This window comes from Rhinatrema bivittatum, chromosome 10 (assembly GCF_901001135.1).
Source record: "Rhinatrema bivittatum chromosome 10, aRhiBiv1.1, whole genome shotgun sequence".
Classification (NCBI taxonomy): Eukaryota; Metazoa; Chordata; class Amphibia; order Gymnophiona; family Rhinatrematidae; genus Rhinatrema; species Rhinatrema bivittatum.
Window position 1 is genome coordinate 65,514,698 of NC_042624.1, and position 20,001 is coordinate 65,534,698.

The 20,001-nt window shown below is 43.5% G+C and overlaps 1 protein-coding gene across 1 annotated transcript in view; it reads left to right on the top strand.

Annotated features, from left to right (window-relative positions):
* The window catches only part of LAMC1 (laminin subunit gamma 1), a 367,470-nt gene that overhangs the window by 337,072 nt on the left and 10,397 nt on the right, over window positions 1–20,001 (top strand). The window contains exons 25-26 of the mRNA XM_029618808.1: window positions 859–1,058; window positions 16,520–16,678. Of these exons, the coding sequence (XP_029474668.1) occupies window positions 859–1,058; window positions 16,520–16,678 (359 nt within the window). The remainder of the gene's footprint in view (window positions 1–858; window positions 1,059–16,519; window positions 16,679–20,001) is intronic.

Below are 20,001 nucleotides of genomic sequence, written 5' to 3' on the forward strand. Positions count from 1 at the left end.
TCAGCAAAGGAGGCAGAAACCAGCATTGCAAACTTATATTAAACATATTTGGGATACACACATGGCAGTGGTGGTAAGGGCAGGGGAAAAATTGTTGGGAATCAAGTAGGATCTCAGTGAGCAGGGGGTGGACTAGTCAAGACTGCGTGAGGCAGGAGGTCCTTATCTGCCATCAGCCATCGAGAGCACGTGTTCATGCAGGTACGGAAACAAACACCACGCACCGCTGTTGCTGCCTCTAACTGCCCGCTCTTCCCGTAACTATCTGTAGAAAGGAATTTGAACCAGAAAATGAGGCTTACAAGGTGTGAAATGCAGATTATTGTATTTTTACCATGTGCAAACTTAACAAATTTTATTTTATTTATTTATTTATTTATTTTTTATATGGACTAGTTCCCAAAATAGAAAATGCATGTTTTATGGTCTTATTTTGCTGTGGGAAATAATGGATATGTTTCAATGGCTTCTATTAAAAAAATATGCTGCAACTTATTTTTTTTTCCTTAACTGCAGTTTATTTTAGAAGCTTGGTCAGTGCTGGGGATATGGTGATACCACTACTGTCATGTTTCTTGGTTTGGTGTAAGGCACAACCTGATATGCAAATAGGCCCTACAGTAATATGTTACAGCATACGGTTTTGACTTATTGTTGTGTGTATCAATTGGTTCAGTGGAGTCAAATATTGACCCTTTTATTTATGCATTATGGAATCTAAGTAATGCCAAGCACTGGAGCTTAAGAATGAAAGGTTTGTATCCCAATGATTTATATTTTGCCCAAATGTCTAAAAAGGTCTTGTCTGAGGTCTTCTGTATTGTGTTATGTGCTAAACATTGGTCTTTCGTTCATTAGATTTCGACAAGCGAGTGAATGACAACAAAACGGCAGCAGAGGAGGCTTTGAAAAAGATCCCTGCCATTACTCAGACCATTTTGGATGCCAACAACAAGACACGGCAGGCAGAACAGGCACTAGGCAACGCTGCTGCCGATGCCAGAGAGGCCAAGAACAAGGCTGAGGAAGCTGAGAAGATTGCCAGCGCTGTCCAAAAGGCATGTCAAAAATAAATTGAAAATAAAAAGTATTGATATTCTTTCTAATACTGCTAAGTGTCCAGGTTGAAGCATTGACTGACTACACAAACCAGGTATTTGAGCAGAAAACTTGTGCAAAATAGGGAGGCAGACAACAACCAGTTACTCCCAAATCTACCAGACTGTAGTAGTTCATCTTTTCCAGGCGCACCTCTGTGCTTTACTGTTCTCCTACAAGGATTACAGGCTTGGAAGAGAAATAAGATAAGATATATAGGCCCTATGGTGTAACTACCCACACAGAGGGGAACAGAAGAGGACTTGGGTGGAAATAACAGTATTGACCACTTTCAGACTAGGGAAAGGCAAAAGAAAAGCCACTTTTTCTGTAGAGTAGTGGTTTATGATGGGGCTCATTGGTAAAGATTAGGGATTAAATTGTGTTCTGCATAGAGTCCAGCACCAGGAGTAGTATGGAATAGAATGCAGGCAGCATCCTTTATGAAATTCAAAAAAGTGTGCCAATTGGAGTAGCAGCTGTACACTGTAACCCGAGTGTTTATGCATGTGCATCTCACACAAACACACACACACACACACACACGCGCACACACTCTGCCAGGTTCAAATAGTGCATCTCTGGTTATTGGATTGTACAGCTACAGCAATGGGAGGAATTTAACCTGTAAATTCAGGGAAGAAGGCTCAGTTAGGGCTGGAAGAAATTGAGAAGTGCTTCCATTCCATCATACCCCTCCCTCTGCCAGTGAATTCTGTGCAAAACAAAAAAGTAAATCTATTTTGAAATAGACATTTTTTGTCTAACGAGCATTTCTTTCAGTAACTGAATATATATGTATGTGCTATACACACATATACAAAGATATAGATGTGTATGTATATACATGCATTGTTTAATAAGCTTGCACTTCCTTCTCCCTGCAGCTGCTGAAAACATGTTTGCATCCAAATTCAGCTGAACACAAATGGACACTGTACTGCAATAATCGAGCTCCCGGTTTCCTACAGTAACTTGAAAGCTGCTGCAGAATTGGCGTTAGAATTGCAGGATACTTTCCACATGCGCTAACGCCATTCACACATGTTGCACTGGCTTCCCTTCTGCACACTGCAGGCTTCTTTCCCTTAACCGATGCCATCACAGTGTGCTGCCAGATGTGTGCCTCCCTTGCACTGAGCCACTGTCTACCCATTCCCCTGGTGTATGGCTGCTCACTCTTGCTTTGCTCACTCCTTCCCATTCCCAAGCCTACTGCAATTCCCTCAAACCTTCTCTCCATTGGTTTTTAGGCCTCTGACTTGTTCACTTTCCTTATCACGTCATCTAGTACTGCTTGCCTACTGCTCCTGCAAGCCTCTACTCATTGTGCTGCACATCTGGACTTCTTTTAACTACGTTTACTTTTTCCCCCCCACCGCCACGGTAGCAGACAGTAAACTCAGGCACACGGTGCCAACTGCAGGCAGAAGGTGGCAGTTTAAATGGGATGAAGAAGAGTGAAAGAGCTCAGTGGGAAGAGACTGGAAGGAATGGGATGGAGGAAGGACAAGTAAATGAGGAGTGGGAGGGGAGACAGTTGGGATTTATAGACCAAAAGGGGTGGAGAAATTGGAATTCTGGCATAGAAGAGAAAACTGAGAAAGGGAAGGAGTGTGACAAGAAGGTAAACTAGGGAAATGGAAGCAGATGAGAGGAAGAGACACGTTCATGGGGTTGCAGGGACAGCCTGTAGTGTGAGAGGCCAAGGAAACGAAGACAGGAAGTGAGAAACTGAATTGACAGAACTGAAATACCGAAAGGGAAAAATGAAAATAAAATTATTCTGACACACAAAGGTAGAATTTTTTTTTTTAAAACAAAATACTGCTGTATGCAAGATAACTTTGTACCCACAGAAGTGGTAGGCAGTTTTCAGAGAAAACATGCATAGCTTTTCGTTTGAATATTTGTTTACATGGGGTACCCAGTGACTGACTTTGCATTTCCTTTATCTGCTGGGGAGGAAATGGGAAAATATATGCATGCAGATAAAACAATTTGTGTATGATTTTCTCTCCTGACCTAAAAATGCCCTTGGAAGCGCTCCTTTTTAATGCGGCTAAAAGTACTAGTGTATGAACATTTTGCTTACTACTTAGCCATTTTTGAGGAGTGCTGCATTCAAATGGGCCAATTTGAAGAAAAGGAAAATTGGTTCTTACCTGTTAATTTTCATTCCTGGAATACCATGGATCAGTCCAGACTCCTGGGATTGTGCCTCCCTTCCAGCAGATGGAGACAGAGAAAGTTGCACTGGCATATAACTGGAGTAATACCTGCAGTCGCTCAGTATTGACATATACCTAAGCTAAGATTATTCTCACGACAATCCTAATAAAAATGCAAATTATAAAGAACCAAATGAGCAAGGGGAAAGAGGATAATCCCTGCCTTGAAAGAAAACTTTATTTCGTAACTCCCAACCAGGAGAACAGACTTGATATCCGTAGTAGCTCTGCCCCATGACAGAAGAACGAGCGGACTGATCTGTGGTATTCCAGGAACGAAAATTAGCAGGTAAGAACCAATTTTCCTTTCCTGTTCATATCTGGATTAGTCCAGACTCCAAGCTTCCCTAAATAGGGTGGGACTGCGAGAGTCCCACTCAAAAAAGCCAAAGCCCATGGCCTCTTGGGGTCTGGACATCCAACCGATTAATGTCTGGCAAAAGTGTGCAGTGACTTCCAAGTAGCCACCTGACAAATTTCCTGTGGTAATACTAGCTATAGCACTTGACCCAAGAAGTCACCTGAACTGAATGAGCCCTTAATTCCACCGAAACAGGGCGTCCTTTACAGATATAAGCCAAGCTTATTGCTTCCTTCAACCATCGTGCTATCGTAGACTTTGAAGCCTTCTGCCCCTTCTTTGGGCCACTCCACAATACAAAAAGATGGTCAGAAACCCTAAAGTCATTAGTAACCTTGAGGTAGTGCAAAAAAGCCCGTTTCACATCCAAGCATCGCAGATCTTTAGCAAATGGAGCCGATGCATCCAAATCCAGGAAAGCCAGCAACTCCATGGTCTGGTTCACATGAAATGCAGATACAACCTTTGGGAGAAAGGAAGGCACCATTCTCAAAGAAATCCCGGAATCTGAAATCCTCAGGAAAGGCTCCCTACATGACAGCACCCGCAGCTCCCAAACCCTGTGGGCTGAACAAATGGCCACCAGAAACACCACTTTTAACATGAGAGAGGCAACAGTGAAAGATCTCAAAGGTTCAAAAGGAGTCCCACACATCCCTCTAAGGACTAAGTTTAGGTATCATGAAGGACATATTTTCCACAATGGAGGAAGCAAATTTTTCGCCCCATGGAGGAAGTGAACCACATCCGGGTGAGCAGCCAACGACACTCCACGCACCTTGCCTCAAAGACTGCCTAAGGCCGCAACTTGCACCTTAAGAGAGCTAAAGGCCAAACCTTTCTTCAAACCCTCCTGCAAGAAAGCCAAGACATGAAATATCGACGCTTGAGTAGAAACCACTCCTTGGTTGTTCCAGAATCTGACATAAGATAAAGAAGTGAAACTCTTCCTAACCTGCATCAAAGTGGAAATGACATCCTCTGGATATACTTTCTTGCTCAATTGCTGCCTCTCAAAAGCCAGGCTGCGAAACAAAGCGATTTTCCCGATCCGAAAATATTGGGCCCTGCCATAGAAGGTTCAGCAAATGATGGAACCGCAGCGGGCTGTTGACCTCCAAGTTGACCAGATCTGGAAACCAAGGGCACCTCAGCCATTCTGGTGCCACCAGAATTACTTCTCCAGGGATATTTTCTATTCACCTTATCAGCTTCCCCACTAGGAGCCATGGAGGAAAAACATACAGCAGAATTCCCCGGGGCCACGGTAGAACCAGAGCATCTATGCCCTCTTCTCCATTCTCTCTTCTGTGACTGAAAAACCGGGTGCCTTGGCATTCATCCACGACACCATCAGGTCCAAGCTGGAAGTACCCCACCAGTGACATATAGCCATCACCTCTTCTGACAGCTCCCACTCCCTGGGGTCCAGTTTCCTCTGGCTGAGAAAATCTGCCTGTACATTGTCCACTCCAGCAATGTGAGATGCTGCTCCACCCAGAGAAACAAGTCGTGAGCTTCCTGGGCTACTGCCCAACTCCTGGTTTCACCTTGCCGGTTAATGTAAGCCACCTGGTCACGTCTGACAATATGCGCACTGAGCAGACACTCGAGAGGCAGAAAAGTGAGTAACTTGTACCGCACTGCCTTTGTTTCTAGACGATTGATAGACTAGGATTTCTTTTCTGTAGACTACTGCCCCTTGACTGATTGATTCTGGCACACTGAATCCCAGCTGGAGAGACTGGCATCGGTGGTAACTACCACTCAATCTGGAACCTCCAAGTCCACTCCGCGGCTGAGATGTTCCTGACCAAGCCATCAAGAAAGACTTGATCTGGCAGGCTCCTCGAGCAACAAAGGTGAAACTGCTCCAACATTGGATCCCAATGTGAGAGGAGGGACCGCTGCAGAGGCCTCCTATAAGCAAAGGCCCAAGGGACCAGCTCCAATGTCGAGTCCATAGAGCCCAAAATCCGAAGAAAATCCCAAACTTTGGGAATCACTGCATCCAACAGCTTGCGCACTTGCTGCTGTAGATTGAGAATTCAAGTGTCTGTAAGGAACACCTTCCCCACTCCAATGTTAAAACGTGCTCCCAAGAACTCCAGAACTTGAGACTGGGTGAGATAACTCCATCAAATTCACTACCCAGCCCTGAGACTGCAGCTGCTCCAAGACCTGAGACACTGCTTGAGCCCTCAGGGCTTCTGACTTTGTTCGAATGAGCCAGTCGTCCAGATATGGATGAACTAAGACGCCCTTCTTCCTGAGCACTGCTGCCACCACAATCATCGCCTTGGTAAAAGTGCACAGCGCTGTGGCCAACCTGAATGGAAGGGCACAAAACCGTAAATGTTTCCAGAGGGCCATGAAACGCAGAAACCGCTGGTGATCTGGATGTATTGGAATGTGTAGATATGCTTTGGTCAAGTCTAGAGAATCCAGGAATTCTCCTTTGCACACTTGCAATCACCGATTGCACAGTCTCCATGCGGAAACAAGGAACCCAGAGAGCTAGATTCACCTTTTTCATATCTAAAATTGGATGGAAGGACCCTTCCTTCTTTGGGACCACAAAGTAAATAGAATACCTTCCCATCCTTTGTTCCCCCACAGGAACGGAAAGTATGGCTCCTGGCTCTTGTAACTGATCCACGGTTCCTTGAACCACCTTTTTCTTACAGCCTGGAGCACAGGGGGGAACTATAAACAGGTTTCGGAGCGGGTAAGAAAATTCTAACTCGTAGCCATCTCTCATCGCAGTGAGGACCCATTGGTCTATTGTGATTTTGGTCCACTCCTTGTAAAACCAAATCAGATGACCTCCCTCACGAGGGAGAGAGTAGTGGACTGACGTCACTTCAATGCAAGGACTTTGCTTCACCAGAACCCTAGCCGAGACCACCTCTGCTTGACTTCCTGCCCTCTCAAAAGGACTGATTCCAAGATTACTGCCTCCCGTTGCCTTGCCACTGAGCTCCTGCAGAGGGCCTACTAGGATGAAATTGCCTGCTCAACCGATAACGGGAGCGCCCAGGAAAGGAATTCCTGTTCCCTCTTGGCTTATCCTCTGGCAGCCTATGACCCTTGGACTCTCCAAGCTGCTTCATGAGCTCCTCTTTTTCCAAACAGAAGCTTCCCCTTGAATGGTAGGATTCCCAAACAAGACAGACCAAACATCCGCCAACCAGTTCCTCAACCAGAGGAGTCTTCTGGCCGACACCGCAGACATCATGATCCTGGAAGAAGTTCTGATATGGTTATGCAATACGTCTGCAACATAGGCTGCTGCTGCCTCCAGGCAGTCTGCTTGCTTAGCCTCAGACAGAGATAGCGGTCTAATAGTCTGTAACTGCTGTACCCAGCATGAACCTGCCCTCTGCATGAAACTACTGCACATTGCAGGATGAATGCCAAGGGCAGACACCTTAAAAATCTACTTGAGGTGAATCTCCAATTTCCTGTCTTGCATATCTTTCGGCGCTGCTGAACCTGCTAAAGGGATGGTGGTCATCTTAGTGACCACCAACACAAGCGCGTCCACCTTAAGCAGCGCCAACAACTCGAGCATGTCCTCCAGCAATGAGTACAGATTAGCCATTGCCTGCCCAACCTTAAGGCCCGTCTCGGGAGTGTCCCACTCCTGGACCTCCAGCTTTTTAACCGACTTGTGAAAGGGAAGGCCTTTGCTGGACCCCTGAGGCAATCCATGACTGGGTCCACACTCTCCCGACTCCTCTTGAGGAACCTTGATCTCCAGCTCCCCAAGAACCTGAGGGATCAAGGGCCACAACTCTTTCTTCCAGAAAAGACACACCACCTTCGGGTCATCTCCTTCTGCCACCGGCATCTGGTCCAAATTTTCATCTGGGTCTTGACCATCTGGGCTGCTATCAGGACCTCAGGGTTTGCAAAAGGTTCATTCCTTGCCTCAGTCTGCTAACAAAAGGAGGGAGTCCCTGACTTGGTGGCATCACCTCCCCAAGGGGAGTCCCCTTGTGGATCAAAAGGGGAGGTAGCCTCATTCTAAGGTTCTCGGACTAGCAAGTCTCTTTCTCATCATCAGGATCCTAATTAAGCATCCCTCTGTGGTTAGGTGAGGAGGATTCCACAAGGATTACTTTGGATCCTCCTTCTGACCTGAGGAAAAAAACCAAATGGTCCATACAGTCTGCCCAGTCAGTTTTTTATGGTAATAACTGCCGCTTCATGCAGGTTACCCCCATGTTTTTGTTAACTGTAATAACTGCAACTCCGTGCTGGTTATCCCCAAGCCTTATATTAAGTGTAATGATATTTACAATCAAAACCAAGCAACTGACAAACCCATAACAAAATTATTGCTAGCAATGTTTTTATGAGGTGAGCAGCCTTGATAATTCAGACAGTGCTGCTTGAATGTGCTTTGCTTTTGGACTTGGCCATAAAAGTAGTCTTGTGCTTTTTTCCTAATATCTGCATATCAATACCCCAGTCCGTGGACGTTGGGGGCCCAGCTTTAACTGTTCTCTGAATCAAATTCCCCTTTTTGCCCCCGCAGTTGAACCAGAGAGCAATGTTGCAATTGCGTCAAAAGCATCGAGGCTAATTGGTTAATATGCTCCACCTATGAGGCCTTTGACCCTTCAGCCAGGACCTCAGCTCTGTTGGTGCCCAGAGTTTCACCTGGTTCAGAATGAGTGGCCTCTGCAAAGATGTGCACGACCGCCTGTCAGAAATGCCCTTTATGGAGAATTTATTCAGGAACCAAAGTGCAGGAGACATTGGCTTCAATTAAGGAGCATCAGGCTACTCTGCAGTCACTGTCCACAGTGATGGGGATCAATCAGCTCCTCCGATTGGCCATTGGCCAAGATGCCAAGTGGTCATTTTTCCAAAAGCGCCCCTTCTGTACCTTTTGGCATCAATGGTCGCCTCCTATGCTTCTGCAGCAGCTGTCCACTAAAGGTTAGCAAAGGGAGAGGTATCAGCTGAAGGCCAAGCAGCAGTTACAGGCAAGCCTTGGAACCAGTTTTTGATGGCTTTGAAACATGTCTAATCCTTCCTTCCAGAATGAACGTGCATCACCAAGATCAGATAGTTTGGATACTGCTTACACCTCTCTCGCCCTCCTCTGGCCCAACAGGGATCAGTCGTCATTTCCAATCATTCTAAGTCTGCTCAGCTGTAGTTGAAGTAATTCTCTTTCAGCAAAAGGCGATCAAGTTTGTTCAACCTCAGGATTTTACCAAAGGTTCTATTTCCAGTATTTTTAATCCCCAAGAACTCAGGGGGGAGGAGTTAAGGCCTACTCCTGATTTTTGAAGGCTGGACTGATTGATGGTCCAAGAGAGGTTCAAGATAAATTCTTCCAGATGATTCTGCCCTTTAGTCATCTGAGGGATTGGATGTGCATTCTGGACCTTAAAGACATGTATGCACACATCCCCATTCACTCTAGTATTTGAAAGTTTCTTAGGCTTTTGGTGAAGGATGCATGCTACCAATTCAAAGTGCTTCCATTTGGCTTCTTGTTGGCCCCAAGAGTATTCACAAGATGTCTAGCAGTTGTACTACACAGCTTCATTGGCAGGGAATCTGCATGTATTATTCCCATACCTGAATAATTGATTGGTAATTAAGTTTTCAACGAGAGTGCTTGATCCCTTAGCACAACTATCTAGTTTCTCGAGTTCCTGGCCAATTTCTCCAAGTCCAGCTAGGTCCAAAGGATATTGTCTGTAGGAGCGTGTATAGACACTTCAGGAAAGGATTTCCTTTTTGTCAAAAGAGCCGGTGTTTTGATGAGCTTGATGAGATCCCTTCTCCAGTGAGTTCCGTCCTAGTTTTTGTAGGTCACATGGCTATGGCAGTGCATGTGGTTCCTCTGACTTGTCTATGCATTGAAGTCTTTAGTGAGCCCTTCTGGGCCATTTTAGCACATGTTTTCTTTACTTGCATACTGAAAAACAAATTAACTCCCCCAGCAGTAAGTTAATAGTATAAAAATGTATCAGGAGTTTAAAAAAACCCAAAAACTTTAATGTATCTCCCTGCATTGTATAATAGCTAGTGCCTTCATTAATATGGAATTCCCATGGAGGTGTGCTAATTTATGTTCATATTTTTGCTCATGTTAGTGCAGATGTTAATTTACATTTTGGCTCAGCCTAATGTAGCTTATTACATTGTTCCTCAAACAAGTGTGTTTGATAGGATCTTCCCCTTTTGAAACTGTGCTGTACGAAGTCCTGTAATCTACTTGTTTCAAGGTGTCTGTTTTTTGTTTTGTTTTTTTTTTAAAGTATCATTTGATTAGTTTGGCCACTTCTAAAACTAGACTAACTGGTCTGTAATTGGCCGCCTGTTGTTCCCAGTTTTGTGTAGCAGGACTACAATTTTTGTCCACTAGTCACATATAATCCTCTCCCTTCTTCAGATACAAATTGAACAGAGTTGTAAGGGGTGTTTTTAGCACACTTGTAAGCTTATGTTGTCTGCCAGGATGCACACCATCAGTTTCATAGTCTTATCCACTCTCATTTATGGAAGTACTTCAAGTACCTCCTCTAGAAAAAGGTTGTATAATAATTTCATATTAATGTCATTTCCTGCCTGAGATCCATCACCTGCCTTATAACCTTCTGAAAATAGTGAGGAACAGAACATAAACGATTTCTTCCTTTCCCTTATGCAACCAACCTTACACAGAGATCTTGCTTTCTAATGCTTCTCTTTATTGCTGACTAAGGTTTCTCTGTACTCTTCAACTCTTGACCGGGGCCTCCTCAACAGGTATTGCTCATCATTTTAGTCATCCCTCCTGAGGTCTAGCGCTCTAGTCTGGTTCTGTTCAGACTGAAGTTTCAAACTTGCACCACACATTTCAGCGATCACTTGACTCTACATTTACCCTTGCCATGAGATCAGTGACACTGTCTCCGTTTGTCAGTTCCATATCCAGCGTAGTCTCTTTTAGAGGGCTCTCCCAGCTGATATTTGCTATGCCATTGTACTTAAGTTTTTAGAAATCCATTAAGGACTGGCAGTTTCCTTAAGACTGGCCAAAAGGGCACATAAAGTACCCACTTGATGTATGACCAATGAAATTGAAGCTGCTTATGTATAAACTGAGTTAGAACTTAGTGGGTTAAAACTGGAAACGGTTTTTTTTTTGTTTGTTTGTTTTTATGAGATGTATATGCTTTTACTATCGTACACCACTTTGGGTGCTCCTTTTGATCCCGGAGGCAGCATAGAAATAAAAAAAATATATAAATAAATGGAAAAGGGGAACTAAAACAGAACAATGGTAACTATAGACCAAATAAGCCAAAGCCTCACAAATATGTCCTGGGGCTCCCACAGCCAATTGGGTTTTCAGGATGCCCACAATGAATATGCATGAAATAAATTTGCTTACATTAAAGACCAAGTGTATGCACATTTTTCTCCTGTGTAGGCTTTGTCTATATCCTGAAAACGCGACAGGCTATGGGGTCCCCAAGACAGGTTTGGGAGGTTTTTTTGCCTCATAAACATCAGTCCCAGGGGAAATGCGGGGAGCTATCATCATAAAGGAGAAGTTGCACCCTCAGAAGAGAACACAGACCCGGATTTACATAGAGGCAACTGCCTCCGACGCCAAATATTCATAGACACACCGGAGCATTGCCGCTGCCGCATGCCTCAATCCAACACCATGAAATAATAGCGCAGAACCTGCAGCCGCCTGTTACACCAACACCCTGCACAGGAAGTTCAAGTGGGAAGAAGGGGCGGGGCCACTGCAGAGCCTTTAGTGCAAGCAGCAGCTGCAGGGCAGGCCCATTCTGAATTTACTTGTTCAAAATGTTGCTGCCACAGAATAAGGACACTGCTAGTTTAGGTAAGAAGCTGGGAAAAGGGTGGGTTGGTATTTTGTTCCTCACCCTGCAACTTGAGGGAGTACCTGCTGCCATACCCTTCCCTGTGCTGCCTATGAGTGCCAGACATATAAATCTGGCCCTGGGAGGATGATGAGCAAGAATTTGTGGGATCTGGAGCAGTAAGTCCTGCCAAAGCAACATATCATTAGATTTTACAAGAATAACTGCAAACTTGATTTGGCTATATCTTTTGATAAGGTACCACCAGGCGGACAATTGATTTTTGAATTATGAAAGATGGGATTTTATGATAACATTTGCAAGTGAGTTAGGAACCGGCTGAAGGAGAGGCTACAGAGAATCAGAAATAGTTACTTTCTAATTGGAATAAGGTGCTACGTGCAGGGCTCTGTGCTGGGACCACTGTTTAATATTTTTATTAGTGATCTAGAGGAAGGAATAAAGAGCAATATTGTTATTTTTGTGCATGACAAACTGCCATACTATAAATACACAAGTCTTACCCATTTTACAGCAGTTCTTAAATACTTTAGACAAATGAGAAGATAGCCAATGACGTTTGAATATGGACACTTTTAGGGTATTGCACTTCGGGCACAAGAATAGGCAGGTGCAATGCATTTCAATGGACAATTATGTGATAGCATTAACCAGAAAGAGATTTTTGGTTTGTTAGCTGATAATCAACTGGAATGAGTGCACAAAGTCAGGCAGCAGCACCCAAAGCTGAGGGATAAGCAAAGAATGAGGGTGTTTTCCTTGAATTGTTTAATGCATTTCAGATTGCATTTGTAATGTAGGGTTCAGTTTTAATTATCCATCCTCAAAAAGCTAGCCAAATGTTAAAGAAAAAAAAAAAAAGTTGGTGTCACTAAGCTAGTAAATGGATCACAGGGCTTTACATTCCTGACAGGTTTCCCAAACAAGGGCTATTTACCAAAAAAAAAAAAAAGACATTTAAGTGGCAGTGTAATTACACTGAATATATATCAGTGAACATTAGACAAATCTCACACGTGATATTTTTACCAACGTGATATTTTTACCAAAGCAACTACAAACAGAAGAAAGGGGGTGGATGTTTTCTTAGATTAAAGGGTAATTGATTTCACCATCTTCAAAGGAAGGAATTCATACTCTGTGATAAAATTATGGAGCATTTTGCCAATAGAAGGAATTATAACTAGAACAGGAAATCAGTTCAAAAGGAAATATAAGGGTTTTGTTGGGGGGGTTTTTTGTTTGTTTTTTTAGGGAAAAGGTATTTGTGGGTAAATGGATATCCCTGCAAGTGAAGGAAAATTGTTAATCCAGCGATTTTGAGCATTTGGGGTTGGGAAGGAATTATTTTCCTTTCTTCTAGATGTGCTTTCACAGTCCCCTGGATTGACATAGCTGGTAGGCAGTTTGGAAGGTGCCTTGGGGGACCTCTGGTGTTCATGTGACTATAACTGGTTTTCAAACATTAACCCACTGTAACTGTAAATATATTTTAGCAGCTGTCGATTGTATACTTAGAAATCAGAGCTCTTCTCCCTACAGCAACTGTACTAATGCCACCTCCCTTTATGTATGTACCTACTATTTGCCAGAGACCCTCCTGTTTGTTAGAAAGGTAGCCAAACTGCCAAACAAAACAAATCTCCTTTATTCCAAAATTACACAGGGCTAAACTTAACACTTTGTGTAAGGAAACACATAAGCAACTGGGTACACAGACTATAATAAAAACAATACTTACAAAAGCATATTTGACATCCAGTGCTTATCCAATTGCCATTAATTTGTGCTGGTCTCACCTCTCTTTAGCCAAAACTTATTTTGAACACTAATAAGATCTACCTTACTAACCAGCAGGATAGGAAATGGAGCCCAGGTTCTTACCTTGTGGCTGGCAGTAGCTTACGTTCTCGGGCTGGTTGGGTGGTTCCTCCCTTCACTGGTCTCCAGCACAGATACAGAGAGGACAATCATGGCCACCGAAGCAACAAGACTGTTCAACTCTCAGGTCTCTTAGACCTTGCTTCTGCAAGTCACCTTGGCCCAGGATGCATGGGGGCAATGCAGGGATGGGAAACCACAGCACTTAGATGGGCCGCTTCCTTCTCTTCAGATGGGTAATGACGGGCTGACAACAGACAGCCAAGAGTGCTGTTAGCTGGCCCCTATTCAAGGGCTCACCTATGCATAATTCAGCAGCTCATGCAGTCAGGTGAATGCATAATTAAGGCTTTTAATTAGCAGACCTTGCCGTGCTTTTACCAGGCCTTTGTCTCTTTTCCAGATTCAACAAGCGGTCAGTTCTGTTGAATTTGACAGAGCTCTGATAAACTATGATCCCGGATGGGCATTAAGAGCCATAAAAAGAGGCTTCAGTAATTATTGCCGGTCCGATTTCTGCACCGAACCATCTGTGCTGATGTTTCTTTTGGCTCCATTTTGGTGCCAGCTGGACTAGCAAGGCTAATAAATTCTTTGGGCTTGTCATGTACACAGCATTGCATTTGGCTACCCATGGCAGAACAAGCCTGGTCTATTTTCTCTGCATTTTGCTGTGCATAGCTCAAATAGGCTAATGTCCAGTTTTTTATTGATGTCAGAGGGTCCATCTTAGTGCTTGTCCTTGTAAGCAAGAATTGGGATATTTCCTACAATACTGATCTTATTTTATTTACAATTTTTATATTCCACAGTAATCAAATCAAATTTTAAAAATTCAACAGTATTTACAAAAACATAAAAATACTTCACCTGCTTTGTCTTGTTTTAAATGTTTAACTATATATTTGCTGCAGTCTAGTTTAGTTGCCACAGTGCAAAAACAAAAACCTCCATTAGTGTACCCCTTTACTGCTCTCTGACTCTTTCTAGCTGATTGTAGGGCCACTTTCAGGTTTGAGATGAACATAAAATGCCATGTTGGGTCAGATTGGGGTCCATGGAGCCTAGCATCCTGTTTCTGACAGTGGCCGGTCTGGATCATAAGTACCCAGCAGATCTCAAAAAGTAGATTTATTTCTTATTGCTTTCTCCTAGGGAAAAGCAATGGTTTTTCCTGCTCTTCCTGGCTGCTAATGGGGTAGTTTTTTTTTTGTTTGTTTTTTTTCTTTTCCTACAGGGACTTCCAGTCTTTTAAACCTTGCTATGCTAATTGCCTTGACCATATTCTCTGGCAACAGATTCCACAGCTTGATTGTACACTGAGTGAAAAACTAATTTCTCAGATTTTTTTTTTTGTCAGAATTAAAAAAGAGGCATGTATGGAGCCAAAAAACATGTATTTATCTCAGATTTATTTTAAATCTATTGATTTAGTTTCATGGAGTACCCTCTTGTTTTAGCATTAATTGAAATGGTAAATAACCATCCTTTATTCACCCGCTCCACTCTATAAACATATGGCATGTCCCCCTTTCAGCCATCACTTTTCCAAGCTGAAGAGCCCTAACCTCCGTAGCCTGCATCATTGGCGACCCATTCCATCCCCTTTTTCATTTCTGTTGCCCTCTGTACCTTTTCTAGTTCCACAAATTTATTTTTTTTTAGATGGAATGACCAGAATTGTGTACAATACTCAAGTTGCAGGTCGCTCCATGATACAGAGGCAATATATCATATGTTTTATTCTCCATTCCTTTTTGGATCATTCCTACCGTTTTATATATTAACATTCCTGTTTGCAAGTATCCTTTGTAGATACTGCCCTCCAAAACACACCCTTCTGAGTGGCTGACTGCTTTCTTCTGTCCTCTAGTTCAAAAGCTGCTCTTCTTTTTAAATGTTAGTCAGCAGCGGGGTTTCACTCTGGTTAAGGTGGAGCCCATCCCATCAGAATAGACTCCCTGTTCCCCAGAATTTTCCTCCTTTCCTAACTAATCTAAAGCTCTCTTTCTGCACCACTGTCTCAGTCTCCAGGGTTCTGCATGTGGAATGGGGAGCATTTCTGAGAATGCAACCTTGGAGATTCTAGATTTCAATTTCTTAGCTACAAAAACTAAATTTATCCTCCATTTCCTTACTGCACCACCTTAAGTCATTGATACCTACATATACCACTACAGCTGGCTCTTCCCCAGCACTCTCAAAAAATCCTCCCTATTTGGCAGGTGAGGTCTGCTACCTTTGCACCAGGCAAGAAATCACACTAGTGACTGACTATTTGACTAACAATCGGTTCTCTCGCCACCTCAGATCAAGTAAGTGACCTTGATAAGCTCTCAAAGAATTAAAGACTAACCTTAAGTTAGTGCACAGAATTAACGCATAAACTTTTTATTTAATGTTTTTTTCAAGATCAGTTGAAAACCCAAAGTTTATTACATAGAGATCTTACTGACTGATAATATAAAAATAGACATCTGCATCTTAGATCAATATTTTTTGGTGACTTTAGCTCTATCAGTGTAACATTTTGCAGCATAGGTTTTGGTGCGAGCAGCACATTAGCAAGAATGAAAAATGGAATTGCTTCTCTACAGATACCGGACAGCGAGCTGATAGTCTCTAAGCACCTCTTGAATATTATTTCATATGTGATGTTTTGTCCATATCAACCAAAATTTCACACTTGAAATAGCTAAAACAATGCATGGTATAAAATGAACACAACTGAGAATTAGACACATTTTTTTTTAAATTAGCATTGCACCATTTTATATTTTCAGGTATCATATTGTATTACTTTTTCCCTTTTTAATTTAGAAACTTGAACATGAGTGTTGTTTGTAACAAATCTTTTGTCCAGACGCTGACTGAATGCATAACTCATCTTTTGTTTCAGTGTAGTTTGTCCTGTCCCTGCCCCCCCCCCCAATAGCTATGAAAAACGTTCAGATTAACTCCATGAAAAATAGTAACACATTAAAAAAAAAAAAAAAAAAGTATTCAGGTGGAAAAAAAATCAGCTATCTTTTGGTGCCCTGAGACAGACCCTTTTCTTGTTTTCATCTGCTTAATAGAACGCTACTAAGACCAAATCAGATGCTGACCAGGCTTTCTTGGATGCCATGGGTCTGGATACAGAAGTAGATGACATGCTGAAACAGCTACAGGATGCAGAGAAGGAGCTAAAGAAGAAGCAAGCTGAGGCCGACCAGGACATGATGATGGCGGGAATGGTGAGTTACCCTCTGCAGTTTGCCAGAGTGTGAGAGGATAATGCAGTGGTCAGTGGCCATGCTTGTTGACAAACAGGAGAAAGGGGAGGGTCTATTCTCATGTGGAGGACCTGAGTTTGATTCCCAGGCCAGTATTCTGTTCCCTGGGCTGGCCAAGGCTAGGGATTCCACAGAGGGAAGCGTTCACAGTCCCCAGTGGGTGGTGGGAGAGGAGGGGATCCTAATCAGCAGCAGCAGTGACAACTGTTGACCCAGATGCAGGGTTCACCATTACTGTAGTGCAGAGGGAGCTGGGGTTTGTGGTCACCGCAGTGGTGGGTTAAAAAGTTGGTAGAGGATATAAACATGGGCAGGAGAGGGTGCCCTGGAGAGTTGCAAATGAAGACTCGTAGTGCATATTCTAACAGGCTACTTCCAATTGCACTGAAAGCCCAAAGCAGCGGCAGGGAAAACAGTCAATATCAAAACATAAAGATCCACCAAGGATGCTGGCTACCTGCCTGCCTGCCTTGAGTGACCTAGGGATACAGAGTATTTCCTTTGTTCTTATGGTTTACTACAGGAAGTCAGTTAGTGAAACAGTCGGCAATTTCTACGAGACTGGAAGGAAACTGTATGCTTACCTGCAGAACTTGGGGCATATCCCTGCAAGCAGTATACTGAAATGTGCCCTGCTGCTGTCTTTCTTGTACAGTATCCCTTTGGAGCAATAGAGGCATTTTCATTATTGCCAGTCTGAAATCTTTCCACAGCAACAAATTTGCTTAAAAGATTTCAAGTCTGTAAATGTATCACTAGGAGGATGTGCAGCCCCAAAGTTTCGTTTCAGTTCTTTTTTTTTTTTCATTGGAGGAGGGTGGATTCTGAGTTTCGGTACATTTTATTTTTATTTTGGTTCAGTTCATTTACCAAACCAAAATAAACATTTAAATAAATAAATTAAACTGGGCCCCTCCTGCCTCCCAAAAAAGATGCCAGGTCCGGGGAGTGCCCTGACCCCCCACTTACCCCTTCCATGAAGGACCTGGTTAGTGAAAGAGGCAGGAGGGGATACCCAGTCGCCTCTTGCCCCTTCGGTGGTGGTTGGAAATTGTGCTGGCCAACCCTGGGTCTGTTACTATGGCACCAGACTCGGGGCCAAGCGGTGCCATTTTTAAAGGGAATGCCGGAGGTGAGCGGGTATCCCTCTTGTCCCTTAATAATAATCCACTCGCTCATTTATATTTCTTCATCTACTTGGCTTTGTTCCATCCTCCATTTCTGTCAACCAGCCAGACACCTTAGGTCAATGTCAAAAAAACCTTCTGGAAATCCCATTGCCAAAGCTTACTACATTACATTTTACAAGAAAGCATGCATTCTCCGTTGCAGGTCCTCTTCTCTGGAACTCCATACCCAACTCACTCCGTTAGATGTCTCACAGAAAGCAATTCAAAAAAATCACTGAAAACTTACCTCTTTCAGATGGCTTACAATATTCCACTAAATGATTACATCCAAATAAAAATTAAAAATGCATTCTAAATAGTCCTCAGGCACCAAGTTTTTTCTTTCCCTTGTTTTTGGTAAAAAGACTAAAAACCACTTTTAATTTATTTATTTTATATTAATTTTATGTAATTTTCTTCCATTCTATTTTTATGCTTTCCATTTATATTTTATTTCCCTATTTTGTAAACCGTTTCGATCAACTTGTTTGTAAAGGCGGGATATAAACATTTTTAAATAAAAATAAAATAAATACTAACCACAGGGCCCCCATAGAAAGAGAGTAAGTGGGGGTTGGGATGCTCTGCAGCATTTTTAGGGGGAAGCTGCAGGAATCCTGAACCAGCAATTGTTTTGTTTTGTTTTTAATTGAGCAGTTTTTCCTTTTACAATAAAAAGAAAACTAAATTTTTCTTTTGTTCTGTTTTGAAAATAAGAAGTGCTGTTTCAAATGAATGCTCATCCCTATATCACCATAAGCTTGCATTAATTTGACAGTGTGTTTACAGAAACTGTAGTCAGCATCACCATACAGATAATTTTAATTAAAAAAAAAAAAACCCACTTGCATCATTTTCTTTTCGAAGATGGTGCTGAAACAAGTTTTTATCATGGCTTGCGATGCGACTGTTGAACTACTGCTTTGATTACCCTGTTCACAAATTGAACTCATAGTATGCTCACTGGGTGCTGTTTATATGGAGACGGAGAGAGAAGAGGGCTTATTGGATCCCCCAGAGCCTGTAACTAGGATGGAGCGAGAAGGGCCCAAGCACCCAGCGAGTGGAATCTTGAGGGGGAGGGGCTCTAGGGCTGAAGTGCAGCTGCACGGAAACTGCTCCTGTGACAGGGCCACAGGAGGTAGGAAAAAGCTGGAGTGGAAACAGCTTCTTTCCCTCAGTCCCTCACTGCCTCACCCACACACCTTCATCCAGTTCATTTCATTCCCTTCTGCTCGGCAGGCAAGAGAGTGGCAGCAGGACTTCAAACCTGAACTTAATGCTCCATCTCCAGTCCATTCCGACCCCGGGTGATCTCTTCCGAAGCCCCCAGAGGAAGATGCAAGAGCCAGTACTTAGTCTGACAAGAGCCATCAAGCCTGACTTGTGAGTGCGTGCGGGCTGAGGGGCCTGTGAGGAGTCCTACAGTGGCCCTGCTCCCTTCTGTGTATGGAAGTCCGGAGGGAGGAGGGTCATTGCAGGCCGGCTCACCTCCTGGCTCGCGCCTCCTCATAATGGGGTTTGTTTACTTCCATTGGCTCCAGGGCTGGGCCCCTGCAGCTTCCTTTGGGCACGTCAGTAGAGGTGACCGAGAATGTGTCGGTCTGAGTACAGCGTGGAGGTCCACACAAGAGAGGAGGACTGAATGGGGATTCACGGTGGAGTGGGGAAAAGACTTCATGGGGATTTGTGGAAGGGAAGCAGAAGGAGAAAATGGGTTGCAGAGTAAGGAAGGGAAGGAGTGAATGGGATTTCGTAGTGGGGAGGAGAAACAAGCGAATGGAGCTTCATGTTAGGAAGGAAGGTAGTGGATATGAGTTTACAGGAAGGAGAAGGGAGTGAAGAGTTCTATAGCAAGAAAAGAATTGGAGTCCGAGTAGTTGGATGGAAGAGAGGAAGAAATGAATGAGGTTCTGCAAGAGATGAAGAAGGGGAAGGGAAAAGAGGGGCTGTGGGGGAGGAAGCTTGTGAGTTGGAGGTCTGTGCATGTGAGGAGGTGGGGGGAGAGACTCCCAGTACCAGGGGTGGAGGGAGGAGGAAGAGAAGGAAAGTGGGTTGTGGATCCAGAGTGAGGGGAAGAAAAGAAATGACAAAGATTGTAGGGGGAGGCTGGTT